The sequence below is a fragment of the Crotalus tigris genome, unplaced genomic scaffold (assembly GCF_016545835.1).
Source record: "Crotalus tigris isolate CLP2741 ecotype Arizona unplaced genomic scaffold, ASM1654583v1 scf7180000017559.9942113025:1136094, whole genome shotgun sequence".
In the NCBI taxonomy this organism is placed as follows: domain Eukaryota; kingdom Metazoa; phylum Chordata; class Lepidosauria; order Squamata; family Viperidae; genus Crotalus; species Crotalus tigris.
The window spans coordinates 154,743-171,508 of NW_024096473.1; the positions used below are offsets into that span (position 1 = coordinate 154,743).

The window sequence follows — 16,766 nt, forward strand, 5'->3', positions numbered from 1 at the left end:
GAGATCCCCAACCTTTTGGTGACCAGGGCCAGTTCCTTGGAGAGAGGTTTTTCCACGGACCAGAGAGTGCGTGGTTTTGTGTGCTGCTTGCATCCCGTGGATGGGGCTTTGCTTGTTTGCGCGGACCGGTTGCTGGCAAGCTGTGGCCCGGTAGTGGCCCACGGACCGGAGGTGGGGGACCCTTGATTTAGAGCAGAGGTCCCCAACCTTTTAGGCACCAGGGACCGGTTCCGTGGAGAGAGATTTTTCCGCAGACCGGAGGAGGCGTAGTTTTGTGTGCTGCCTGCATCCCGCGGATGGGGCTTTGCTTGTTTGCGCTGGACCGGTTGCTGGCATGCTGTGGCCCGGTACTGGTCCATAGATCGGGGGTTGGGGACCCCTGATCTAACCTATCATCAGTATGCACACTTAATAAATGATCTGCAATAATCAGGTTATAAAAAGAACAAGCCCTATTACTAGAAATTTCAGTTTCTGTACATCAAAGCAGGCTTTAACTATTTTCCCTAGGATAAAAATCCATTTGCCCAAAGTGGTAATTAATCTGTTGGATGAAACTTTCACACAAAATATTGTGCGGCAGCAAGATTAATACAGCAGTAACTTAAACATGTAGAATATAGAAATTATATTACGCATTACTGATATCTAGTTCTACGCTTTAGGTGCTTGTAACCTCTGCAAATTTCATTAATATCGTGAGCTTTGGGGAATGCAAGCATCAAGGTTTTCTGTATGACGTAAGTCCTAATGGACAGAGCAGCGTAACACACATTAATGAACATCAAAATCAAGTTTTACAGTGTTAATCCTCACCAGAAAGCAATTGGTTTGCTCTAAATTATCCAGATTTGGTGCCTTCTCTCCAAATCAACCTAGGTTAGTCTTTAAAATGTCGCAACTCTAATAACTGTTTAACTGATCTAGTGAAGTAGCATCAGCAACAAATACTGATCTACAATTTAGTGACCCTTATTTTAATATAACAAATTAAAATTTCTGGATAGTAATCAGAAGCGGGAAACATTTCTGATTACTTTTTTTTTATTGAAATTTTTTTATTTTTTAACATACAAACATTTATAAAAATACAATAAAATTTTAAAGTAAGAAAAAAAATTCATAAGCAATCATTGTCTATACTATCTTTACCCCCCCCTTACCCTCCCTCCCACCCCCAACCCCCCTCCCTTCACTTCCCAGAGCAGAATACAGGGTTAATAATAACAAAATTTATAATAAGAAAAAAAAAAGAAAAAAAGAAAAGAAAAAAGAAAAGAGAAAAAAATTGTCATAATTAACCTTTAACTCCATAACCTATAAAACAATTCTCTATAATATTTAATATTCATTCATAAAATAAATGAAACTTTTTAATTCCATACTTTTTCTGAATATAATCTATCCACCTTCCCCATACAATAATATATCTTTCTTGTGTATGATCCTTTAAATAAGCAGAAATTTTTGCCATTTCTGCAAGACTAGATACTTTAAATATCCATTCTTCTAAAGTAGGCAAAGAATCTTTCTTCCAATATAAACCTACTAGTAACCTTGCTGCAGTTAATAAATTCAACATCAAAGTAGTTTCTTTTTCATTTAAGTCAACGAAAATACCAAGTAAAAATAGTTGAGGAGTAAACTTTATCTTTCTTCTAAAAATCTTTTGAATGTTCCACCAAATCATAATCCAAAAAGCCTTTACTTTTTTACTTTCATATTTGGTGGAATTGTAAAAAAGATTACTTTTTTTTTATTCTTCCTTTTCTTACTGGAACTTTAAATCCATATATGTGTGTTTTGGACATTCTTTTACTCTATTTTAATAGTCATGATCATTCTGCAAGGTATGTTAGATAAGGAACAAAACAGACAAAATATCACCCAGTAAGGGGTCATAGCTGATATTTTTTTTCCTTTTCAATTCAAATTCTAACTACATCACCACACACGGAGCCTATCCAAAGTTTAGAACTCGATTTTTGATGTTAACGCTCAAGACCATGAGCATTAAAGGCGGTTCACGCGGAGCAAGACAAAAAGTTAATTGGATCGGACTGATTAATAAAGTATCGATAGCTCTTTTGCACTTTGAGTGTACCATATTAAACAAGGAAATCCCTTTTGCATGCAAGATGGTAGCTGGTTTGTAATTAATTAATGAATTAATTTTAAGGCTGACACAGAAAAGGGAGCCATGGATTTTAGTCCTTTGAACCAAGGGCACAAACATAACTGTTGTCCTTATCATGCTCTAGATCAGTGGTTCTCAACCTTTTTAATGCCGTGACCCCCAACCGGTCGTAAGTCGAGGACTACTCAACTGGTGCAGCACTGTTTGCAGAATGGGACTTTTGGCGGGCTCAGCAGGGCAGAGACAGCCTGGACAATTCCTATTGGCTTTTGAAATCCAATAGAATTAGACTCTATTCAACAGAGTCTATTCTATTGGCTTTCAAAAGCCAATAGAATAAAAGGGAGTAGCACAGCTAAGGAAAAGGGGGAAAAAATGGCGGACTGCGTTGTTTGGCGACCTCCGTGAAATGGTCATTCGACCCCAAATGGGGTCCCGACCCACAGGTTGAGAACCATTGCTCTAGATGACAGAAGCCCAAGATTTTCACAATATTGTCCTCCAAAGTGAACATACATGAAACAGATAATGGTGCAGATTTTGAGTGTGCGAGACTGTGTCTGACACAAAGAACTGGGACCGCACATTAACTTCCAGTTAGGATGATCCACTGCTTGAGCCTATACAAAAGAATCTAACCAACTAACAGCCAGCATTGGCGCCAAATAAAGAGTCAACATAATGAATTCAAGAGAATTTGGACTTAGAATTTGTGGGAATGTAAAGACTCTAGTTTGATTCCTCTCTTGACTCCTCCCCCACCCCAGGCTCTGCCTGCTCCTCTCTTACAGACTGGTAGTATATACAAAGCCTTCACATCAGTAGGATTTGATGATATTACCCATCAATCAAAGTCAGTAGCACAGTTTGGCATTTTAAGATTCTACAGTCTGGAGCAATTTATATAAAATTATAAGTATCAGTTACTGGCTCTTTGGAAGTCCGTTTCAATCTATTGGGCCACAGAATAAATCTACATGATAGCTTACTGGAAAAAAAATCAGCTCTTATCTCCGTAGGTGACTAAACACAGCCATATTTATGCATAATGGGAATAGACTACAAAATACTCATTTCCATGTCTCTTGATGTTTTAGTGCTTCCAATTTTACGCGGGAGAAAACCCGAATAACCAAAGACCTACATACGTACATACGTATGGTTATTCGGGTTTTCTCCCGAATACATACATGCACGAAGCTGAAAACACCAGCCTGAAGATGACGAATGGGACTTCATCGAAACGTTGCCAAGACACTTCCAATTTTACGCGGGAGAAAACCCGAACAACCAAAGACCTACATGCATACATACATATATATATATTGTATATATTCTCCATGTAAATGGTCGCGAAACCTTCAGTTACTGAGAGATCTGAAGACAGATGTTTGGCTGTAGGGAATGTCACTCACTTACCTGTGGAGCCAGTAAAGGGAGTCTAATGTATGCTAAGAGTTTACTGAGGTCTTTCTTTCGTTGTTCCAAATCGTGTTGCACCCAAGTAAGCAACGCACTGAGAATAGTCTCTTCACTAGGAATATTCATATCATCGCTAGCTAAAAGCTTTGCAATTTCTGTGGCTGGTAGCAGGAGGAATTCTTGGTTTCTAATTACTTCCATGAAATGCTCCTAAAAACGATAAGAAGCATAAATAAAACCACATGTATACGAAACGGAGGAAAGACCTGGGCACCAATCCACGTATTATTGTCCATTTGATTTTGCAGCCTTTTTTCATTCGCTGGTATTACAAAGGAAATTCCAATTAGCGCTCAGTTACCGGGTGAAATAAAATTCACAGGGGAAAAAAAAAACAATCTGTAAACAAGTTACGTGGTTGCATTCTCTGCTGTAAATAAATATTTTGAAGGCTGTACATTTTCTAGATGAAATATTTAGGTTTGGTTTAAAAAAAAAAGAAAAAAAAAGAAAACCAACTATTGGTAAATAAACGAAATCACTAGATTTCTTTTAAGTAAATCACCGAAGTTGTTAAGTTAGTAACATGGTTGTTAAGTTAAGTGGTCACAAAGGGGGAATCACATGACCCCAGGACTTTGCAACGGTCCTAAATATGAACTGGTTGCCGAGCATCCGAATTTTCATCACGCAATCCCGTAAGGCGGGGCTACCTCTATTTAACAGTCGTTTCATTCCCATTTAGAAAACTTTTAAAGGTAAGCAGTGCACTTTGAAAATACAATAGATGCAAATGCTTCCCACCCTTTCCTTTTCTGCAATTTAATTTCCATTTGAAGTGCAAATGCATAATTCATGTTTTTTAATAAGCAGTAGCGTTAACAGTGGTATAGATCCATCAATCTCACATTGCAGAAACAAGCGCAAAATGGCTGCTCCTTTGAAATTTTTGATTTCAAGTAGCTTTTTAAGCAAATGAAATTAGTAGGACTTTTACTCTAATTGAAGATTCAATTGGCCTACACATTTCTGTACCGTTTCCATGGCAACATATACTTCCAGCCAAAGTGCCTCCGTGGTGCTCATTATTACTAAAATTCAATTTCGTGTCTCCGTTGGAATGAAACAATATTTTTTAAAAAGGCCCTGGGAAGAATTGATGTAGTGCAACTAATTACTCTGAAAAAATCACTTTTTAAAAACCATCTTAATTTAAATTTGATTCAAGTCAAACTATTAAAGGCTAGAAAAGTGTCTCAGGCTTTTTTTGGTTGTCTTTTTCAATGCCAATAGTCTTGAAATAGTCATTTCCAGGGCTTTAGCTTTAGGGGAAGTGCTATAATATATCTCAATAAACTAATAAAGGATAAGAGAATATATCCATAATACAAAGGAATAGCAAAATAACTTATCGGAAATCGCTGGGAAGGTGTAACCCAGGTGTCAAAATTCTTAAGGTATATTTTTTTTAGTAATATACAGGTAGTCCTCAGCTTAAAATCATTAGTGTTAGTGCAGTGGTTCTCAACCTTTTTAATGCCGTGACCCCCAACCGGTCGTAAGTCGAGGACTACTCAACTGGTGCAGCACCGTTTGCAGAATGGGACTTTTGGCAGGCTCAGCAGGGCAGAGACAGCCTGGACAATTCCTATTGGCTTTTGAAAGCCAACAGAATTAGACTCTATTCAAGAGAGTCTATTCTATTGGCTTTCAAAAGCCAACAGAATAAAAGGGAGTAGCACAGCTAAGGAAAAGGGGAAAAAAGTGGCGGACTGCATTGTTTGGCGACCCCCGTGAAATGGTCGTTCGACCCCAAATGGAGTCCCGACCCACAGGTTGAGAACCACTGGTTTAGTGACTGTTTGGCGTTATAATAGAGCTCTGAGTTTGTCCCAAATGCTACTGAATATTTCCTCACGTTTAACTTTTTTTTGGAATTTGTAAGATTTAAGTGCTCTTCCTAAGAGTTCAAAGTACCTCAGACACATCATCTTAGTAATAATTGTTTCAGCCATAAAGTGGAAGAGCCTTCGTGTTGTGTCTGGAGGAAAATGAGCTGAGGTAAAAACAAAAACAAAAAAACAGTAGCTTGCCCAATGACAATAAAAAATGACAATAAAGGTTGTTGTTGTTAATTGCGAAGTCGTGTCCGACCCATCGCGACCCCATGGACAATGTTCCTCCAGGTCTTCCTGTCCTCTACCATCTTCTGGAGTCCATTTAAGTTCACACCTACTGCGGTTATCTTATCTTATCTTATCTTATCTTATCTTATCTTATCTTATCTTATCAATGTAAGTCAAAGACAACAGATCTAATTGCTGGCTTCCAGGTTCACAACCTAACACCAACTATTCAAAATAAAGTGGTTTTTTTTTATTTTTTTAAGATAGACGGAGGAACACGAGAGATTCTGTTCCACCTCCGTTGAAAATAAAACAGAAATCCTAGTCAACGTATCTAGCATGATGACAATGACATTATGGAATGCTTTTCCCATAAACAAAATGAAAGCCTGAGAATTGCACACCATGGTGTAGTTGTGGGCCACTTTGTGCAAATCGGTGCAGCCCTGCGCGTCGGCAAAAGAGCGGATCCCAAGGCAATTTGAAGGGTGAAGCTGCTTCATTAAAAACTTGCAACAGGCTTCCACCACCTGAGACAGCTGAAGGATACAAGCGGTAGATAACAGACACTCAATGTTCTCTTCTTTTAACTCAAGGCGACCTAGAAGGGTTGAAAGCAGAGTTACTACGACGTGTGGAGAGGCCGCTTATTCAATCAAACAACTAGTTGTGATTTAGATAGGGATAAAAATAAGGAAAACACACACGCAGATTTAATTTAATTCCGTATACTTTGGAAATCTGCCCTAAGAGGCTTTTATGGAAAACTCACTAGGTGGGAATGAGGGCCTTGCTATACAGGTAGTCCTCAACTTACAACAACCACCCTGAAAAAAAGTGATTTAGGACGGTTTTTCACAGTAACGCTCCAGGCAGCATCCATACGGTCATGTGATCAAAATTCAGAGGCTTGGTAACTGGCATGTATTTACGACGGTTGCAGATCCCCTTTGCGACCTTCTGGCAAGCAAAATCAACGGAGAAGCCCAGATTCACTTAACAACCAGGTTACTCACTTAACAACTGCAAGTGATTCACTTCACCACAGTGGCGAGAAAAGTGGTAAAATGGGGCAAAATTCACTTAACAGCTGCCTTGCTTAACAACGGGCTCCATTGTGGCTGTAAAGATTAACTATGAGGTTGAAAGATAAAGAAGATACAGACTACTATCAAATTTGGAATTTATTTTATTCTTGGTTAGAGAAGAGAATGAAGCATTAGGAATTGAACATATATTAGCACAGCAATTCCAGACAACTTGTTGATTGGAAAAATTAACATATGTTGATGAAAAAAAAAATTAATAAACATTTTTATAAAAAAAATGGTGGCTGTAAATCAAGGACCGCCTGACACTACCAGAAAGCCTTACACTTTTGGTCGTAAAATGGAGCAAAACTCACTTAACTCACTGTCTCTGTTAACAACAGAAATTTTGGGCTCCATTGTGGTCGTAAGTTGAGGACTGCCTGTAGTTTATAATTCTATAAAGTTGGTTCTTGAGACAGTTCTACAAAAAGTTGATGGGACTGAAAGAAAGGATTTGGATAGAGAGCGCCAGGAAATGCCTCAGATGTAAAACAGGCAGGAAAAGCAAAGAAACTTCTGGAAAAAAGGGGCAAATCCTTAGCGAGAAAAATCGTATGATGAGTGAAACTGGACTCGAGCAATTTTTTTTTGCACCTCGTATTTATTCTATTATAATTCTGATTTTTTTTTTCAAGTTTAAGTACTACGTTGTCTTGGGTTTTTTAATCCCCGAAACAGTGTTAAGGTTTTTTTTTTCCTAAAGAAGTGTGGCATTTCAGAAAGTTCAGCACCCTTTAGCAATTTTGTATGAAAAGCTAAAAGCATCCGAAGAAAAGTCATTTAATAAATAAATAAATCGCCAAGTGACATTTCTTTGGGGTGGGGGGAAACGCTTTCAAGTAGTTTGAGTAAAAGCATCCTTTTATCCCTCTGAATTTAGGCTTTTTTTTATATATAAAAAAAGAAAAAAAACCTAGGCCTTGCTATCTCTAGATCAGTGTTTATAGCTATACTATTATTAATTCACACTGCATGCAACGTGGTGAATCTTTAGCTTTGCTCCATAAACCATGGAGATTAGCATTTGCGTGGCTTTACGATCACTTGGCTTTTACCTGTGTATGCGTACTGCACTAACGCCCATAATGCATTTGGTTCCACGCCTTCCATTTTGATTTCCTCCTGTCTTGCTTCTCGGACGTCGTTAGTAAACATGGCTGCAAAGTAATCGGACACGGAGGACAGCACCAACCTGGGCCCGCGTGAAACAGAAGGGGAACAAAGGAGAAGGCAATGGGTGCCTGCATTAATTGGGTAGCCCGTTTATAAAAAGCATTTTAAATAACCATCAATATAAATGAAGCACTCGGTGCAATTAAAAATCGGATGGTTTTTAGGATACCACCTTTGTGTCAAGTACGCGTCTGTGTGCGCGTGTATGTGTATGGAAATATATTTTTTCTTCGGAGAGTGGGCTTAAGGGATCGAACGCACACCTTACCTGTGTGCTGGAATCCGTCGCTCGCCGGCCACTAACACCACGTCGCACAGCTGCTTGTGTCTCAGGTAATTTTCCATTTTTTTAAACGTTTGCTCCGCATGGTTGAGCGCTTGGAAAAATTCATCAGACGTACAAGGCTCCATTGGATGAGATGGTAGGTGAGTCTCTCTGATGTGGGAGGGTCTGGAAAGGCAAGGCGTACGCAAATGGGTTAGAAAAGAAATGGACGGTGCGGATTTTAGACAAAAATGGACAACATGGACAAAATGCAGAGTCTCAAAAAGCTGCAAGCTACTGACGCTTTGTCAAAAGGCTGCGTTTGATGACAGGAAAAGCTTTCCAGATTCACAATCTTTATGATATGCATTTTTGCCTTCCCACTCATCAATGTGCTGCGCGTACGTGAAAAGGGCTGAAAATACCATCTAAAGTGACTATAAAAATTATGTCAGGAGATTAAGCGCAAGGCTCTTTTTTTTTTTTGCACTGAAATACATTTAGACTGAGGCTCGTGGATGGGGTTAGGCAAAATGCCAGCCGTTCGATTGCACGCATCTCCAAACGCCGAGAAACATTTTCTCAGCTCCAAACCTTTCCCTCAAGTTGACTGGAGAAGCACTAAAATGGGCATTTTATTCCCAGGAAAGAGATTAACCGCTCAGCAAAGTTGCAATTAATGGTGCTGGCGTTTATAGGATCATAATTACAGTTTCAAAATTAGCAGGCTATTAAGAAGATCTATAGGCGGATAGTTTCTAATTTTATGTTCTCACATCAGCCAGGAGGAAAACAGAACGTGGTTGAGTTATTAGCAATGACCCAACCAGGATTTCTGTAACGCTAAGGCTTCTGTATATCCACCTAAAAAAGTACTTTCCTGATTGGAATTCATTAGAGGAAGATTTTATTAATCTTTTTCAATACACATTTAACACCATCTTATTTATTTCATGAGTATTTCTTAAACTGATACATAAGTATTTGAGAAGACTGCAGTTTGGAAGTACCTAAACACTGTGAGGTCCTTGGTTCTCTCTGAGCTTGGTGGTTTTCTTGCAGACATTTAATTACCCAACTAGGTAACACCATCAGTGCTAGAAGGGAGTGGGGTTTGCTCTCATTTTATACGGTACTAGCTTACCTGTTGGTGCTGGTGGGAGTGGTCTTGATGGGGCTGTTTTAAGTACAAATTTAAGGGGTTTTTTTAAAAAAAAATTGAAGAAACAGCCGAAGATTTTTAGAGCATTACAAACGGGCTAAATTTAATCGCCAGTTAAATTTGTAATACGGTTTTGGAAATAATTATGAAGAATCTCACCTTTTTATTTTTTTTTCTTCTAGTTTTTAAAATTTATATTGGTTTTTTTATTGTAATTATAAGCTTTAACAAATTTACTACCACAAATGAAAAAAAAATGACATTTGTAGTTAAAAAAAAAAAAAATCAAACCAGCCCTATGTTATAATCGAAAACTGGGCTCATACTAAAAGCAATTTAAGCTTAGACTAAGAAAGATCGTAACTTTGCATTCAAAATTAATAGGCAATTAACCAGGATGAGCCCTGGTGGCGCAGCAGTTAGAGTGCAACATTGCAGTCAAACTCTGCCCAGGAGTTCAATCCTGACCTGGTCAATGGTTGATTCAGCCTTCCATCCTTCCGAGATTGGTAAAATGAGGACTCAGATTGATGGGGAACAAAATTTGGATTCTGTAAACCGCTTAGTGAGGACTGTAAAGCACTGTGAAGCAGTATATAAGTCTACATGCTATTGCTATTGCTATAATAATAGCAACAACAACAGTACAAAATGCCAAATCCAGTCTGAACATCTGGCTGACTGTGTGATGATTAATAATAATAATAATAATAATAATAATAATAATAATAATAATAATAATAATACAAGCAGCGGCATGACAAAGTAGCAACAATGGTGCATTGGAAGATCTGCAAAAAATATCACTTGCCTGTAAGCAAAAACTGGTGGGCTCATAAAATAGAGAAAGTCATAGAAAATGATAAAATTAAACTGCTCTTGGACTTCAGAATTCAAACAGACAAGCACCTGCAACATAACACCCCAGACTTAACAATTGTCGATAAGAAAGGACAAAAAAGTCTGGATAGTGGACGTGGCAGTGCCTGGAGACAGCAGAATAGAAGAGAAAGAACTGGAGAAGATAACAAAATACAAAGACCTACAAATAGAAATAGAAAGACTGTGGCAAAAGCAAGCAAGGGTAGTACCAATAGTAATAGGCTCCTTGGGTGCAATCCCAAAACAACTGGAGCACCACTTGAACACCATTGGCATTGACAAATTCGCTATTAGTCAATTGCAAAAGGCGGCCTTACTAGGAACTGCTTCCATCCTGCGACGATATCTGTAATACCATCAAACATCCACATCTGCCTATCCCAGGTCCTGGGTAAGGACTCGATAGGTAGACAAAATGCCAAATCCAGTCTGAACATCTGGCTGACTGTGCGATGATCCATAATAATAATAATAAAGTTGGAAGGGACCTTGGAGGTCATCTAGTCCAACCCCCTGCTCAGGCAGGAAACCCTATACCATTTTGGACAAATGACTGTCCAGTCTCTTCTTAAAAACTTCCAGTGTTGGAGCCTTCCTTCCTTCCTTCCTTCCTTCCTTCCTTCCTTCCTTCCTTCCTTCCTTCCTTCCTTCCTTCCTTCCCTTTCCCTCCCTCCCTCCCTTCCTTCCTTCCTTCCTTCCACCATGGTGGCCAAGTGGTTAGAACACAGTATTGCAGGCAAGTCCCTTTTTTTCATGCCGTTGTAACTCTGACCTGTCGTAAATTGAGGACTACCGGTGTAAGTATGTAATGTACATACTAATGCTTATATTTCACAAAAGGGGCAGCACACAGAAAGAGAAATCTGGGCTGCTTCTCAGCCAGCGAGGCATAATTCAGTCATCCTTCCTGCTCCCTCTCAATTATAGAGCATGAGCAAAAGTAGAATTGATTAACCTTTTGTATTCCAGCACTTAATTGCACCTTATCTAAATTGCTCACGTGCACACTCTCTCAAGGGGGCATGGGAATTTACAGCAGGATGGTCTTATTAGCTTTACACAGCCACAGGAGGAGTGAATGAATTCCTAATGACACATACAGCAAGTGAGTTTGTGCTACCTCTTTTGTTGCACGCAAAAATAAGACTGGAGCATAACCGTGCTAGACTTTCCTGCCGCCTATTTTTGCATGGTGTAAGATGAAAGCTAAAACCAAAATCATGGCATCCGGCCCTCTCAATTCCTGGCAAATAGATGGGGAAGAAATGGAGGTAGTGACAGATTTTATTTTCCTGGGCTCCAAGATCACCTCAGATGGGGACTGCAGCTAAGAAATTAAAAGACGCTTGCTCCTGGGGAGGAAAGCTATGGCCAATCTAGACAGCATACTAAAAAGCAGAGACATCACCCTGCCAACAACAGCGCGTATAGTCAAGGCCATGGTTTCCCCAGTTGCAATATATGGCTGTGAAAGTTGGACCATAAGAAGGGCTGAGCGCCAAAGAATGGAAGCCTTTGAACTCTGGTGCTAGAGAAGACTCCTGCGAGTCCCCTGGACTGCAAGGTGATCCAACCGGTCAGTCCTAGAGGAGATCAACCCTGACTGCTCTTTAGAAGGCCAGATCCTGAAGTTGAAACTCAAATACTTTGGCCACCTCATGAGAAGGAAGGACTCACTGGAGAAGAGCCTGATGCTGGGAAAGATTGAGGGCAATAGAAGAACGGGACGACAGAGAATGAGATGGCTGGATGGAGTCCCTGAAGCAGTAGGCATGAGCTTAAATGGACTCCAGAAGATGGTAGAAGATAGGAAGGCCTGGAGGAACGTTGTCTATGGGGTCGCGATGGGTCAGACACGACTTCGCAATTAACAATAACAGCAACAAGATGAAAGCTACTTCACGTTCTACTCATCTCCAGAGAGGAGAACAATGTTTGTAATAATTTTATTCCCTATTTATTTTAAAAAACCTGTCATTTAGTTTTTGAGGAATTAGCACTCTTAACAGCGATCTCCATAAAAACCAAAGTAACTGCACTTAACTTAATTATTGGGCACCCCAGAAGAACTTCTCTGCAGGACACCGATTTTTTTCTTTAAAACATTAATTTTGAGATCTTGACATTACATTGGGGTAGAAATAGAATATCTTTCCATAGCAACCTTAAACGGATATATAGTTAAGAGCGCACTAAAATCTCTAGTAAATTCAACGCAATCGATTTATGCCTGCCCTTAGCATTAAACGCTGATGTGATCAGAAAAATCAGTCATTTGTTGACGTTCAAAAGAAAATTAACTTTTTACTCCAGCGAAATGTTTAGGATTTGCATATTGTAATTTCCGACAATGTTTTTAATCGCAAAATTTAAAGAGGTCAAACATGTTATGGTAATGGCTTTGCCCTCTTTCTAAACCAGTGGTTCTCAACCTGTGGGTCGGGACCCTATTTGGGGTCGAACGACCATTTCACGGGGGTCGCCAAACAACGCAGCCCGCCATTTTTTCCTCCTTTTCCTTAGCTGTGCTACTCCCTTTTATTCTATTGGCTTTTGAAAGCCAATAGAATAGACTCTCTTGAATAGAGTCTAATTCTATTGGCTTTCAAAAGCCAATAGGAATTGTACAGGCTGTCTCTGCCCTGCTGAGCCCGCCAAAAGTCCCAGTCTGCAAACGGTGCTGCACCAGTTGAGTAGTCCTCGACTTACGACCAGTTGAGTAGTCCTCGACTTACGACCGGTTGGGGGGTCGCGGCATTAAAAAGGTTGAGAACCACTGTTCTAAACCAACGGTCCCTGTATAATATTAATGTTTTTTAGTTCTTGTACTGAGGCATCATTAATTCATCTGATTGGTGTTCAACACTGGAATTGCATCCTAAAGACGCTGTCCATTTATTAGCTAAGTTTTAAAGGCAAATCAAAATATAAAATGTACCAACTCTCCTAGATCTGTATCACATACAAGGAACAAAAAATAAAATTAAAAATGTACATTTTTTCTCTATGAAAATAGAATTAAAATCATGTACAGTACTAGGAGGCAAACATACCAGGATAATGAACTTCAAATGCAGTTCTTTACACAGGTGTTCAGAAAGAAAGCTTAGCCCAATGAGACTGACTCCCAGGTAAATGTACATACTACAGGCAGATAAAGTGACGTTATTATTTTTTAAAATAAGTGACAAAGAGAACTCCAGCTATATATCTCTCTACAATACGATGTCTAATCTGGATTTAGCTCACCTGCTTCACCAGTCTGAAATAAATCCTATATTACGCTCCTATTCTAAAACCCAGCAAGGACCCCAAAAAAGCCACCCTCATAAATACCGATCTGGATTAAATTAAAACAACAAAAGAAGACCTACGGGGGTGTGTGTGTGGTGTGTGTGTGTGGAAATACCTGGCTGCCTTCTTTAAAAAAATCCTACTCATTCATCTTAATCCCTTTTCAAAATATTTTGGATACACATCAGCAATTACTCATCTCTGTTTACTCCCGCAGATCACTTGTTAAAATGTAAAAAATAATAATAATAATAATACATTTTTTAAAAATGCCGGCGATCAACACAAGAGTGTTGGCTGGCCAGAATTTTTTTTTTTTTTTTTTGCAGCTTTTCAATGGAGAATTTTTTTTTATTTTTATTTTTGCAAACCGCGCCCCCCCCCCCCACACACACACGGCGCAGCTCATTCTGAACAATGAGAAAGCAAGGACCTGCATGCAATGAGGTTTGGTACTTTTGCTTCTTCTGCTTCTTCTTCTTCTTCTTCCCCGGCTCCACCCTCAGCATCTGGGTCCTCAAGCAAGCTGAAGTCCAGGGAAGGCACCCCTGCTTTGGAGGCCATTGGCCGAGCCAAGGAGTCCAGCGAGCCCTGGGGCTTGGACCTCCGGAAACCCAGGGATGCGAAGGAGGGCGGTAGGCTGCTTGCACTGAGGAACTTTATCCCTCCGGCAGCTGCTGCGTTACGTCTCCTGCCCCAGAGGTCTCCTTCGCCCCCGGCATCGGGATTAGGAGGGGGCTGCTGGTGACCAAGGCCCCTCCACCGGAGCCTTAGAATCCGCTTCACGTCAAATTCTCTGCGCGAGCCTGACATCCTTGGGCGAGAGCAAGGGATTGTCTAGGCAACGGGCACCACCGGCAGTGCACCTCAGTATTTGTGCAAGCAATCAGGAGGAGAGAAACACATGGCCTGCCTGTAGACAGCTCTTTTTCTTTCTTTTCTTTTTTCCTTCCTTCCTTCCCTAGCCAGCACTGCGCATGAAGATTAGTGCAAGCAATCAGGAGGAGAGAAACACATGGTCTGCCTGTATACATCTTTCTTTCTTTCTCTTTTTCTTTCTTTCTTTTTCTGTCTTCCTTCCTTCCTTTTTTCCTTTCTCTTTTTCCTCCTTCCTTCCTTCCTTCCCTCCCTCCCCCCTCCCTCCCTCATATGACTGCATCTAGATATGTGGCATCAAAGTCAGGAAATCCTCTTATCTGAATAGAATAGAATAGAATAGAATAGAATAGAATGTGGAATGGAATAAGAACAGAACAGTAACAGTAACAAAATAGAATAGAACAGAATAGAATAGAATAGAATGTGGAATGGAATAAGAACAGAACAGTCACAGAACAGTCACAGAACAGTCACAGAATAGAATAGAATAGAATAGAATAGAATAGAATAGAATAGAATAGAATAGAATGTGGAATGAATAAGAACAGAACAGTAACAGTAACAGTAACAGAATAGAATAGAACAGAATAGAATAGAATGTGGAATGGAATAAGAACAGAACAGAACAGAACAGTAACAGTAACAGAATAGAATAGAACAGAATAGAATAGAATGTGGAATGGAATAAGAACAGAACAGAACAGACACAGAACAGTCACAGAACAGAACAGTCACAGAATAGAATAGAATAGAATAGAATAGAATAGAATAGAATAGAATAGAATAGAATAGAATAGGCAGGACATAGAATAGAATAGAATAGAATAGAATAGAATAGAATAGAATAGAATAGAAATCACACAGTTGGACGGGACCTTGGAGGTCTTCTAGTCCAACCCCCTGCTCAGGCAGGAAACCCTATACCAGGGGTAGGCAATCTTGGCTCTTTTATGACTTGTGGACTTCAACTCCCAGAATTCCTCAGCCAGCATGGGGGAACTATGGCCCCTTCATGACTCGTGGACTTCAACTCCCAGAATTCCTGAGTCAGCACGGCTCAGCTTGCAAACTTCTCCCTTTCCCCTCATCATGGCTGGCTCAGGAATTCTGGGAGTTGAAGTCCACGAGCCATAAAAGAGCCAAGGTTGCCTATCCCTGCCCTAGACCATTTCAGACAAACGCCTGTCCAGTCTCTTCTTAAAAACTTCCAGTGTTGGAGCATTCACCGCTTCTGGAGGCAGGTTGTTCCACTGGTTAATTGTTCTCACTGTCAGGAAGTTTCTCCTTAGTTCTCTCCTTGCTTAGTTTCCACCCATTGCTTGTGGTCAGTTTGGCTGACTTCTTGCCAACAAATCTATTTACTAACCTCTCTGGTGGGCCTAGGGTGTTTTATGTGGAATAGTGGGCCTGGGAAACCCGTTAGCTTTCTTCTGAAATTTTCTGCAAAGAACATTCCTGTCAATCTTCTCCCTACAACCCAAGCTCTGAAGGATCAGTCTGAGAAGAGTTTGGAGAAGACTGCAGTGAGGCAATCTGGACAACGGACTCTGATTTTTGCATCACTAACCAGCTTCAAGAGAGTCCAAAGTTTTTCTTGAAGCAAAACAGATCTTCAAAGCTTCACAGTATCCAAATATTTTATGCCCAACCCAGCAAACATCCAACTATATCACTGCTACTTTAAACCAAGGGGACAGAATCCTTCTAGGTCCAGGTTGCCAAAAATGGATAGAACTGAGATGTAAGCTAACCATTATCCATAGAAGAGAATATACAAAATTCAGAGCTGAACCTGAGCACTCTCTGAGCCCGGTGTTTGCAAACGAATAGAAGATAAACTAAGCTATTATTTAAGCTAAATAAAATATAAGCTAAGTAAACCATAAGCCACGATAGACTAAAAAAAAGCTAAGTATAGCTTCATCAAAATGACCTTGAATAAAAAATCAAATGAGCGAAATACGTCTCGAAATAATACTTGCTCTTTAATGCCAAAGAGGATACAAGTTTATGTGAAAATATTATGATTTATTTCCTTTGAGAGTCTATCACAGTGTTTCTCAACCTTGACAATTTTAAGGCATGTGGACTTCAACTCCCAGAACTCCACAGCCAGCATTGCTGGCTGTGGAATTCTGGGAGTTGAAGTCCACATGCCTTAAAATTGTCAAGGTTGAGACATTGGTCTATCACAAGACTGGGGTTTTTTTTTTTTTCAGATTGGCACTGCCCATTGCAAAGTAACATTCAAATAGCAATTAAAATCTGCCCTTTTAGTCTAAACAATTTTTCTACCCAAACATTTTCCGTTAACAAATCCGTCCTTCATAAACAC

General features: G+C 39.8%; 1 protein-coding gene across 3 annotated transcripts in view; it reads right to left on the minus strand.

Moving 5' to 3' along the window:
* KLHL5 (kelch like family member 5) overlaps nt 1-16,766 on the minus strand; it is a 29,534-nt gene that overhangs the window by 7,914 nt on the left and 4,854 nt on the right. For 2 of the 3 annotated variants that reach the window (XM_039347412.1, XM_039347401.1), the window contains exons 3-6: nt 8,218-8,400; nt 7,832-7,968; nt 6,090-6,286; nt 3,557-3,769 (exon numbers count right to left, since the gene is read on the minus strand). In XM_039347412.1, the coding sequence (XP_039203346.1) occupies nt 3,557-3,769; nt 6,090-6,286; nt 7,832-7,968; nt 8,218-8,360 (690 nt within the window). In that variant the 5' untranslated portion in view covers nt 8,361-8,400. Of the gene's footprint in view, nt 1-3,556; nt 3,770-6,089; nt 6,287-7,831; nt 7,969-8,217; nt 8,401-13,985; nt 14,613-16,766 lie in introns of those variants that run through there. The other variant, XM_039347392.1, reaches the window with a different exon arrangement.